At 42.7% G+C, this 12,239-nt stretch overlaps 1 protein-coding gene across 2 annotated transcripts in view; it reads left to right on the plus strand.

Annotated features, from left to right (window-relative positions):
• The window catches only part of DLEC1 (DLEC1 cilia and flagella associated protein), a 68,300-nt gene that overhangs the window by 55,684 nt on the left and 377 nt on the right, over window positions 1–12,239 (plus strand). The window contains exons 34-39 of one of the 2 annotated variants that reach the window (XM_075827330.1): window positions 917–1,007; window positions 5,987–6,181; window positions 7,965–8,126; window positions 8,211–8,364; window positions 8,733–8,856; window positions 9,651–9,842. In XM_075827330.1, coding sequence (XP_075683445.1) covers window positions 917–1,007; window positions 5,987–6,181; window positions 7,965–8,126; window positions 8,211–8,364; window positions 8,733–8,856; window positions 9,651–9,774 — 850 coding nt within the window. In that variant the 3' untranslated portion in view covers window positions 9,775–9,842. Of the gene's footprint in view, window positions 1–916; window positions 1,008–5,986; window positions 6,182–7,964; window positions 8,127–8,210; window positions 8,365–8,732; window positions 8,857–9,650; window positions 9,843–12,239 lie in introns of those variants that run through there. The other variant, XM_075827331.1, reaches the window with a different exon arrangement.

Genomic DNA, 12,239 nt, shown 5'->3' on the forward strand with positions numbered 1-12,239 from the left:
AACCACCTCCATAGTTCGGACACCTACGGCAGGGAACACAATTTTAGCTGCAACTGGCCACCCCCCCCCCCCATCTTAGATAAGGGAGATCCCAGTTGGACAATTCCTAGGAATAAGCAAGAACTACACTTATTTTGATCAATTTAAAACTAAAGTAGCTGATTTGTCAGAACGTTTTAGTGATAGGGGATATTCAAGAGAGGCTAGTAAACTTATCTACACTAGAGCACTAAGATGTGACAGACATAAGAAAGAGAAAAAAAAAACTGCCGAGAAATATGGTTCATTTCATTTCAGGGTATGGTTCCCATTTGGAGCTTTTGCATAATATTAATATGGTGGGGTGTATGGTGTGGTGTAATATGGTGTGGTGTAAAAAATGAAAATCTGAAAAATGGCTGCGGTGGGAAGTTGTTAAATTATGGGGGCACTTTCCAGTATATTTACAGACTTTTAATGAATATTAATCAAAGCGAGTTGAGAATATTATCTATCCTTAAAAGTATTTTATTTATTTTTTTTGCCTGTGCAGGACTCCCTTTTTACTGCATTGCTAACAAAGGAGTCTGGAAATGGCCTAAGAGTCATATAACGGCAAACAAACATCAGGCACTTCTGGACAGAGTGGCCAAACCTGGCACCATATTGGGGAGGCCCACTTTGATCTTTGCTATGGGGCCCATTCACTTCTATGTAATCCACTAAAATCAATGAGTGAAAACACAATATGATGATATCGGACTACTTATTTCAATCTGGCGAGAAACAATAGTGATAGAGGAATGACTAATTTTGTATGAAATATTTTAATGTAAATTCCTTTGGAAATGTTGACTGTTGTGTACTTTAGAAAGTGGCTGTTGCTTATTAAACCCCAGGGACATCTGCTGAAAAAATCTTCCATCTTTCTTCTCAGGCTCTCTGTGGAATTTGAAGATGAGGATGAAGAAGGCCTGGTGTTTCATTCTGTAGCAAGTGACCTCATTCCTGATAGGACATCTTCACCCGTCAGTATCTAATTCTATCCAGTTATTGCCAATTCTGATGTTTTACAGTCTTCAGATCAGAATATAATATGTTCTTAATATCAAGCAATCCTAGAAACTGGACCTAAATATACGTCTCTGCCCTCATGTTCGATAGTCCTGGCCTACGGCTGTGTGATGAGTAACCTTTTGTAATTTTAGCACAATATTAGATATCACCCGTCAGTGCGGACACGCTCTTGCTGTGTGTACTCTTCTGAGTGACTGTAGCAAACAAATCCACATGAATATATAAACAGCGGTTGGCTCGTTCTATTGCTCACTGGAAGTTTTCTGATTTATGGTCCTACACTGACACCATGGGGTTCATAGCAGGATGGGTAATAATAGTTACTAGCACTCCGGGTACAACCTGCTTTCAGGAAGTCATTGATAAGTAAAATAACAAATGAGGTAGAGAGACAATGCTCATTTGGTAACATTGTCATTAGTTGTGGATATAAAAAGAATACACAGGTTAGGCTGAATTCACACGAGCATGTTCGGTCCGTAAAAGACGGAACGTATTTCGGCCGCAAGTCCCGGACCGAACACACTGCAGGGAGCCGGGCTCCTGGCATCATAGTTGTGTACGACGCTAGGAGTCCCTGCCTCTCCATGGAACTACTGTCCTGTACTGAAAACATGATTACAGTACGGGACAGTTGTCTCGCAGCGAGGCAGGGACTCCTAGCATCGTACATAACTATGATGCTAGGAGCCCGGCTCCCTGCAGTGTGTTCGATCCAGGACTTGCAGCTGAAATACGTTCCGTCCTTTATGGACCGAACATACTCGTGTGAATCCAGCTTTAAAATGTACAGTTCTTGGAAATACAAGGTCAACCACCACTGGTCTATGACAAGAGCAGTGTGGCATCAGTGCTTGGTGCATGGCTGCGTGTTTTTGCGCGTATGGCATCGTTATTTAGAGAGTCTCTCATGAGTGGTATAGTGCGAAGGGACTGGCGCAGGGCAAATGTGGTGCCTATTTTCAAAAAGGGCTCTAGGTCTTCGCCGGGTAATTATAGACCAGTAAGCTTAACATCAATTGTGGGGAAAATGTTTGAGGGGCTATTGAGGGACTATATACAGAATTATGTGACAATAAATAGTATTATAAGTGACAGCCAGCACGGTTTTACTAAGGACAGAAGTTGTCAAACCAACCTGATTTGTTTTTATGAAGAGGTGAGCTGAAGCCTAGACAGAGGGGCCGCTGTGGATATAGTGTTTTTGGACTTTGCAAAGGCATTTGACACTGTCCCTCATAGACGTCTAATGGGTAAATTAAGGACTATAGGTTTAGAAAGTATAGTTTGTAATTGGATTGAGAATTGGCTCAAGGACCGTATCCAGAGAGTTGTGGTCAATGATTCCTACTCTGAATGGTCACCGGTTATAAGTGGTGTACCCCAGGGTTCAGTGCTGGGACCACTATTATTCAACTTATTTATTAATGATATAGAGGATGGGATTAATAGCACTATTTCTATTTTTGCAGATGACACCAAGCTATGTAATATAGTTCAGTCTATGGAAGATGTTCATGAATTGCAGGCAGATTTAAACAAACTAAGTGTTTGGGCGTCCACTTGGCAAATGAAGTTTAATGTAGATAAATGTAAAGTTATGCATCTGGGTACGAAAAACCTGCAAGCATCATATGTCCTAGGGGGAGCTACACTGGGGGAGTCAATTGTTGAGAGGGATCTGGGTGTACTTGTAAATCATAAACTAAATTTCAGCATGCAGTGTCAATCAGCTGCTTCAAAGGCTAGCAAAATATTGTCGTGTATCAAAAGAGGCATGGACTCGCGGGACAGGGATGTAATATTACCACTTTACAAAGCATTAGTGAGGCCTCATCTAGAATATGCAGTCCAGTTCTGGGCTCCAGTTCATAGAAAGGATGCCCTGGAGTTGGAAAAAATACAAAGAAGAGCAACGAAGCTAATAAGGGGCATGGAGAATCTAAGTTATGAGGAAAGATTAAAAGAACTAAACCTATTTAGCCTTGAGAAAAGACGACTAAGGGGGGACATGATTAACTTATATAAATATATGAATGGTGCATACAAAAAATATGGTGAAATCCTGTTCCTTGTAAAACCCCCTCAAAAAACAAGGGGGCACTCCCTCCGTCTGGAGAAAAAAAGGTTGAACCTGCAGAGGCGACAAGCCTTCTTTACTGTGAGAACTGTGAATCTATGGAATAGTCTACCGCAGGAGCTGGTCGCAGCAGGGACAGTAGATGGCTTTAAAAAAGGCTTAGATAATTTCCTAGAACAAAAAAATCTTAACTGCTATGTGTAGAAATTTTTTACTTCCCCTTTCTCATCCCACTTCCCCTTTCCCATCCCTTGGTTGAACTTGATGGACATGTGTCTTTTTTCAACCGTACAAACTATGTAACTATGTAACTATGTAACTATATGACACGTGGTTTTGATGTTTAGAAACAGAAATAAAGGAGGTGGTTTTCTTTTTCCCTTCATTTCTTCAAGAACTGTAGCGCGAATTACGCGCAGCACACGGAAGTGCGTCCGTGTGCTGTGCGCGATTTTCACGCACCCATTGACTTGAATGGGTGCGTGATGCGTGATAAACGCTAAAGTATAGGACATTCTCTGAGTTTCACGCACCGGACACACGCTGCGTGAAAAAGACGGAATGTCTGAATGGCCCCATTGACTAACATAGGTCCGTGCGACGCGCGTGAAAATCGGCCGTAAAATTCGCTCGTGTAAATAAGGCCTAACACACATGTTTTTCTGCTGTTCGAACAGAGGACCTGTCATGCTGCCTATTATGTACAGGCAGCGTGTGATACAGACACTCTGCAGATTCATATATACGTAGTTCTATAATAGACGACGCAGGAGAAGTTTGTGATTAGTGTTTTACTCACTCATGTCCTTTCTATCAGTGGCTGTAAGTCCTAGCATCCCCTCCCTCTGTCAGTGGCGGTAAGTCCTAGCATCCCCTCCCTCTGTCAGTTGCGATAAGTCTTAGCATCCCCTCCCTCTGTCAGTGGCGGTAAGTCCTAGCATCCCCTCCCTCTGTCAGTGCCGGTAAGTCCTAGCATCCCCTCCCTTTGTGCGTTGCGATAAGTCCTAGCATCCCCTCCCTTTGTGAGTTGCGATAAGTCCTACCATCCCCTCCCTCTGTCAGTGGCGGTAAGTCCTAGCATCCCCTCCCTCTGTCAGTGGCGGTAAGTCCTAGCATCCCCTCCCTCTGTCAGTGGCGGTAAGTCCTAGCATCCCCTCCCTTTGTGCGTTGCGATAAGTCCTAGCATCCCCTCCCTTTGTGAGTTGCGATAAGTCCTAGCATTCCCTCTCTCTCTCAGTGATTGCCAGCTAGCTTTATATGAGCGTCTGTACAGGGAAACCAGTCCATCACTGATTGAAGCTAGACTTGAGACTCCTTGTGGACTGATAAAACTATATCTGAATCATCTCAGCATCTCCTCATCACAAGCCACTTGCAGATAGGTGCAGCATAAACCAATGTGATCTGTATGACTTGCCATGTCACATTAGTTGGATTTACTCATTCAACTTTACACGGTACTGTCATCTGAACTTTTTAATGCGTAGCTCAATCTGTGTTGCTCAACAGATTTTTGTGGTTTTATGTAAATAAAGCTTCATCACTATATAAATGAAAAGTTCTCCAACTTTCTAATATACTTTGTGTTTCAATTTCTTCACCATCAGTGAGTAAGGGTGAGTTCATATCAGCATTCGGTTGCTGGTGATGGGTTCCATCAGACCTTTCCATCGGAGGAACACATCAATGGAAAGGCAAGCGGAAACCGTAGCTTCCATTAGCATTACCATGGTTTCCGAAAGGACTGCGCTATTGTTTCTGCCAGAAAACGGAAACCTTAAAGGAAAATCAATGGTAATGCAAACGGAAGCTATGGTTTCCGCTTGCCTTTCCGGTGAAGAATTCCTCTGACGGAAAGGTCTGACGGAACCCATAACGGAGACCCAACGCGGATGTGAACGAGCCCTAATAACACTTTTTTACATTTAGAGGCAGCAAACCCCAACATACCTAGTCTTTGTTCTCAGCTGAGAAGTGGATGCAATTGTATCCAGTCTAGACAATGCAATGTGAGCTAAATACAGGAGCTGCACAAATCTCTTTGGTAGTTTGCTACAATGTATTAGGCCCCATGCACACGGCTGTAGTTTTCATCCATTATTACGGATCAAATTCCAGATCCATTCATTTCTATTAGCCACGGAAATCCTTCAGTATACTTACGGGTGTGTCTGCGCAGTAGAAATGATCCGCAAAATATAGACCATGTCCTATTTTTGCAGCACGTAGAAGTCTATGGGCAATTGCGGATAGCTACGGTGGTGGATCCGTAGCCGTCCGTAATTGCAGAGGCGTTGCCATGAGATGCCAGGGTCTTCCCCAAGATTCCTCCGTTTTTGTTTTTTTTCGAATCAGAAAATATGGATGCACCATGGATAGTAATTACAGATACTGTCCCGTATTCGCAGATGACTATCCGTATTTACGGACAGTAAAAACCGATTGTGTGCATGAGGCCTTAGCTCACAAAGCATTTCCTACACTGGATACAATTGTACCCACTTTTCAGCTGAGGGCAGGGCTAGGTATGTAGAAGGGGTTTGCTGCCCCTGAATGTAAACAAGAGTTATCATTCACTGACAACAAAATAACTGAAAAATGTTGAGGAATTGAAACACAAAGTATATTTGAAAGGTGCAGAAATTTTCTTTGATTAAATAATTAATCTTTATTTACATAAAATCAGAAGTCCCCTTTAAAGAGGAAATCTGTATTATTCTCATGTATTAGAATTTCCAGGCTTTTTATTGATTTCTATCAATGATGCTGTGTGCATTGTCAGTGTTTGAGACTGGAAGCATGAACTCTTCGGATATTTAATATTCTCACTGTGAAAATTTTCTGATTTAGATTTTGACTGAATTTATGACAACTCGAAAATTAAAGCTGATCAATTGCACAGAGACATCCCTTTATTTCCGGCTGCTGCTGTCCAAACCTTTCACAGTTGTTGCCGTCGATCCAAATAAAAGCATCAAAACTTCCCAGAGTGACAGGGAGGAGCGGGCAGCGCAGATGGTGCTACACCCACAACAAAATACATTGGTACGATATTCTGTTATATTGCTACGAGAGGACGGACAGTAAGTTGGAGCAATATCGGTGATGAGGTTTAGCCACATTTGTGATGAAACATCTAGTGGAAGTTTCTCTCACGATTGTCTGATTTCAAGTGTTCTACACATTCTTGTGTTAAATGGGTATTAAAGTATTTAACAAACACTATTTAGCTAAGGCTGGATTCACACACGGCATAAATAACACGCTGGTGAACCAGGCTGAACATCTGCAACTAAATCTCAATGTGTTACAGGCGGTTTTTGACGCAGATATCAACCATTACATCGCAATGCCATTTGTTTTATTTGTTGAAACCCCTTTTACTTTTATTGTACGGTAATTTGTTGCAGAATTTCGTTGTGGATTACATAAATATTATCGCTGAAAAATGAAGTTATTTATATAGAAAAGTAACCCCTTTGGGCATGACCACACGTGGCGGATTTCCTCCGCAACTGTCCGCATCAATGCCGCACAGAATCTGCGTTGCAGATTCTGCTGCGGATCTGCACAAAATGTGCAGTAAATTGATGCGGACTAGCTGCTGCGGACTGCGGGAAAAGTGCTTCCCTTCTCCCTATCAGTGCAGGATAGAGAGAAGGGACAGCACTTTCCCTAGTGAAAGTAAACGAATTTCATACTTACCGGCCGTTGTCTTGGTGGCGCGTCCCTCTTTCGGCATCCAGCCCGACCTCCCTGGATGACGCGGCAGTCCATGTGACCGCTGCAGCCTGTTATTGGCCTGTGATTGGCTGCAGCCGTCACTTAGACTGAAACGTCATCCTGGGAAGCCGGACTGGAGACAGAAGCAGGGAGTTCTCGGTAAGTATGAACTTATATTTTTTTACAGGTTGCTGTATATTGGGATCGGTAGTCACTGTCCAGGGGGCAGAAACAGTTACTGCCGATCGCTTAACTCTTTCAGCACCCTGGACAGTGACTATTTACTGACGTCTCCTAGCAACGCTCCCGTCATTACGGGAGCCCCATTGACTTCCTCAGTCTGGCTGGTCCAGCCAGAATGAAGAAATGTCAAGTTAAAAAAGCAAGACGGATCCGCAGCACACATAACATGTGCATGACAGCTGCGGACTTCATTGCGGAAATTAGAATCTCCATTGAAGTCAATGGAGAAATTCCGCCATGAGTCCGCCACTGCTCCGCAACAGACAGAGCATGCTGCGGACACCAAATTCCGCTCCGCAGCGGAATTTTACGCCTCGTCTAAACGAACACTGCTAAATTAAAGTGTAAGTCAATGGACAAACGGCTCCGCTGCGAATTAACGCTGCGGAGTGTCCGCAGCGGAATTTTAGTGAAATTCCGCCACGTGTGAACCCAGCCTTTAACAGAGCACTAAAGTGCCAACACTATCATATTCTCCTATTTAATATTTGGTCACTGAGCTGAGATGTTAGGGACTGCGCCCGAAGGGACCTACAGTAGCAGGACTCATGCATAAAACTTGTCCTAAGAAAAATTTGTCGTGTCACCCGTAGCAAGCGGGTCAGACCCCTGCTGAAAACTCACGGACAACACTAAACAATTTTTGTTAGAACAGTTTTTATGTCCATGTAATTCCCCAAGATCTTAAAGTTTTAGCAATTTTAGTGTGCCGTTGCCCAAATAGTAGTTGGGTATAACTTGAAGAGTATAATAGAGTAATCTAATATTACATACTTCTTGAACCCATATCCTAGTTAAATACACAGAACACCCTCCATAGAGCAGACCGATCTATCAACTAACATTAGGAATGATTTCATAGGTCAAAGTGTCATTCTGTACAACCCTGGAACTGCTGACGTACCAAAACCTGCCGGGCGATCAGATGTTATCTGGTGTTAAAATCCTACAGTCAGAGAATGGCGAGAGGAAGCTGTACTTTACCCAGGCACTACTCATTGAGCACAGCAATAACAGCTCTCAGGTTACTTTTCTTTTTATGATATCAAAATTAGTACTTCATCCAAATAAAACAAGTTTTCCTGACAGCACAAATTTATCTCCGCAGCAAGTCCCCATGCATGCGTACCTCACTGTGCCAGTATTACAGCTCTCCTGTGACACTGTGGATTTCGGCGCATGCTTTGTGGGGCAAACTAGAACCCAAGAAGTTTTTCTAACGAACAGAAGTGGATCAAAAAGTTACTGGACTGCTTTGCTGGGTAAATACTGTATAGGCTTAAGTACTGTAGCCCTTTTCGGTCTTAAAACAGTGAAACTCGAAACACTTAAAAAAAATAAAAATTAGTTGAAGGGGGTTGAGGTAGTAAGATGCGAGTAGTTAAAAAGTACCTTATAAGCCGTAAACGCACTATTCTGATGTTAAGCATTTTGTGGGGGCAACAGAAAGATTGCGTTTGGCTCAATCTTTGTCCAACTAGTTTGAACCTGCCGCACAAAAAACCTGCCACCCCAAACATGCAAGTGTGACCCCAAACCTAGAATAACAGGCGTTTATAAGCTCCGGATCCTTTTGACTGTAGAACATTATTGTAATGACCGGTACAAATTCCTTTATTTTAATTTCCAGATAAACGGGAAAGACACAGTAGACCAGATATTTTTTCCATTTCCCCCACCAGTGGGATGCTTGAGGCGCACGTCAGTCACACGTCATCCAGTAAGGAGATGTTATTGGTGACTTTCACAGCGAGGTAAGACGACTCGGTCACTGTGGTGTATTCCTTCCCCGCCAGCTGAAGTAAATGTATGGACAGATCAGAGCTTCTCCTGGCCACAACACAACAGAGGTTTCTAAAGCCGAAGTGGCGGCATGGCGCGGTCATGATGAGACGATCCCTTTAATTTCCTGAGAATTGTGTCCAACCAGCTGGTATACTGAATGATCTGATGATTACATACAGTGCGAATGATGGTTTGTTTCACATTGCCAGGGGGCTACTAAGCTTAACCTAAGGGCTTATTCAGACAAGCATATTATACATCCGTGTGCTGTCCGTTAAAAAAAACGCGGACAGCACACGGACCCATGCAATTCAACGTGGCTGTTCACATAGCCGTTGTTTTAACAGACAGTATGAAGGGCCTGTGAAAAAAATAGCACAACGTATTTTTGTCCGTTTTCACAGATCCCTCAATAGACTCAAGTCTATGAGGGATCTGTGAAAACAGATCCCGCACGGGCACGACTCGGAAGTGAAAACCGGCAGTTTTTCACATCCAAGTTTACACTCGTTCATCTGAATAGCCCTCAACACTGTAAACCACAGATCATTTACACATGTGATACGAACCTGCGGTTTACACTGTCCAGTATATGTAGACACAGAGACTTTGCAAGTGCAGGCTCATCAGTCCAGGTGGCTGAAACACTTAACTGGCAATGGTCGGTCGGGTCGGGTCGGGTCTGGTCTGGTCTGGTCTGGCTCTCATTATATATATGTTGTATGATGTCCATACCGCTTTCTATAAGATTTTACTCTTACAGGACAAACAAAGACTATGAGACAGTCGTCATGGTGCATGGCATGCTGGGAGAGAAGCCACTGACATTACAGATTAAAGGACAAGGCTCCTACGATGAGAAATATGAGGCTTTACTCAATGCATAACTCAAGAGCTTTTTTTTTTTTTCAGCATTCAACATCAGTATTTCTAAAATAAAGTGTAACATATGATCTATATTGTAGAATGTGTAGTACATAATTTATTGTACATTTGACAGGATGCAATGATTTTCATCTACATCAGGGCTACAGTACACCCAGTATGTTTTTGGGAAAACCATATGGCTTGCTCTGGATTAGAAAAAGATGGCGGCTTTCTTCCACACCTGTCCATGGTTTGTACCTTGTGTTGCAGCTCAGCTTTGAAATTTAACAGTAACAGTGGGAAGTTTCCAAAAAAATCAGCCCTACGAACGGCGCTGTTCCCTTTTGAAGAGATGTGATATTGGATCCTTAGTGTCGCATGGCAAGGAACACTGTGGGTACTCGAAAGTTCTTTAATAAAATGGATGGATACAAGCAACGTATTTCGGAGCTGGACCAGCTCCTTCCTGGTCTCTGTGTTACTGCCTAAGGAAGGAGCCGTATCAGATACAAGATTTCATTAAGGCCCTATGCATACAACCGTATTTTCATCTATCCATAAATACGGATCCGCAGTCATCTGTAACTCATCCATGTGTGTATGTGTGTGTGTGTGTGTGTGTGTGTGTGTATATATATATATATATATATATATATATATATATATATATACGGAACGGTATCCGCACATACGGTCCATAGTGCATGCGTATTTGACCCATGTATACAGATACATAAAAAAAGTAGGTTGCAAATGTCACCAACATGTTGCATAGCAACGCTTCCATAAATACGGCCAATCTACCGATGCACATCTGTAGCCGTCCGTATTTACGGAAGTGCCCATAGACTTCTATGGGAGAGTCCGCGCCGTAATTACTGACAAGGACAGGTTCTATAATTTTTTTTTTCCAGCATGGACACCCATCCGTAAATATACAGAAAGGTGTCTGTGGCCAATAGACATTAATGGGGCCGTAATTACAGTTGAAATATACAGCCGTGTGCATAGGGCCTAACTCTCCCAGGCCACTGAGCCACCGACAGCAACTCAGAGGATCCCACATGTCGTAACGCAGCCCTTTGCTTTGTTTAATAGGTGTCTAAGAATACATTTTCCTTATCTGCCAAGGGCTATGTGAGAATGATGCAGCTAAAATAGAGCCGATCGTCCACCAGTTGTCAGCCCAGTTTTGGGGAAGAAAGTTCCCTTTTTCAATCAAGAATGGTCTTACCCATAGGATTTTTTTATTTTTTTTTTATAGAGATATCACAGATTTTTTTGATTTTTTTGTTAAATTGCATTCTGCTTACAGTACAGAAATAATGTTATTTTCTTACACATCGATACAAGAATTAAAAAGAAAGGGTGTTTTATGCTCTTCCTAGATGCTTTTCACTGGTATTGCTTTCAAATAGAAGGTCTCCTCCCCAACGTAGGACAATTCTGTTCCCCTTTCCTACCATATTGGTGAAGGTATATGACACCTAGTACTTGTTTGCCCCTTCCCCACAGTTAAGAAAATGCCCTGCAATCTAACATAATAAAATATATATATGTCCCTTCAACTATTGAGTACAATTAAAAGAGTAGTAGTTTTGTAATCTGTAGCAGCAGACTGTTTGTAATGGATCTCGGTCATGATTTTACAGATGTGAATCCTCGGTAGAATACAACAAGAACAAATTCATTTGAACAGGTGCCATAGAGTAAATGGTGTTCCAATTTCATATTGACGTTAGTGGGAGAAAAGAAAAACCACTGAACATTTAAAGGACCAGTGTCACGAAAAAATTTTTTAGACCAATTTGCTTTTAGTGTTTTATTAAACGTTTTTTTATTTGTGTGTTTGTGTTTTACTTTTTTTTATTTTTTCACTTTTTCTTGTCCATGGGGGCTGCCATTTTTTTTTCCATCTCTGTATGTGTCGATTAACGACACATACAGAAATGGAATACGCACATACAGTCCCATAGTGACTGCGAACGGGGCCCGTTCCATCCACTATGCTGTACACCGTCTGTGTGGGAACGGCACATGCGCTGCTCCCACACAGTCCAAATAGAATTGTGCGACGTCCGGCGCCATTTTCTTGTGGACCGGAAGTCGCGGCCTGACAGTAAGATTACTACTTCCGGTCGTGGCTTCCGGACTTGTGCACTTGGAGTGGAGGTAGCAGACGGAGCGGACAGACCGGAGGGAACGGCGGCGGCAGGAGCAGGTAAGTTAGGTCTGTGTATGTACGTGTTTTACTGTGTGTTTACTACTGTATGTAAACCTACTACACTGTGCGTTAGCTCAAAAAATGGCGACACACAGTGTAGGAGGTTTGACCGTTCAATCCCCTCGTTTCTCCCGGCACTAGCCAGGATAAAGGAGGGGGGGGGATTCTGAGAGCTCACTACAGCGAGTGAGTTTTCTCAAATTTTGCAGCAGAAAGCTTTACCACATGCAATGCTGCAATTTTGGGAATTGCTCCATCTAG

This window comes from Rhinoderma darwinii, chromosome 5 (genome assembly GCF_050947455.1).
Source record: "Rhinoderma darwinii isolate aRhiDar2 chromosome 5, aRhiDar2.hap1, whole genome shotgun sequence".
Taxonomy (NCBI): domain Eukaryota; kingdom Metazoa; phylum Chordata; class Amphibia; order Anura; family Rhinodermatidae; genus Rhinoderma; species Rhinoderma darwinii.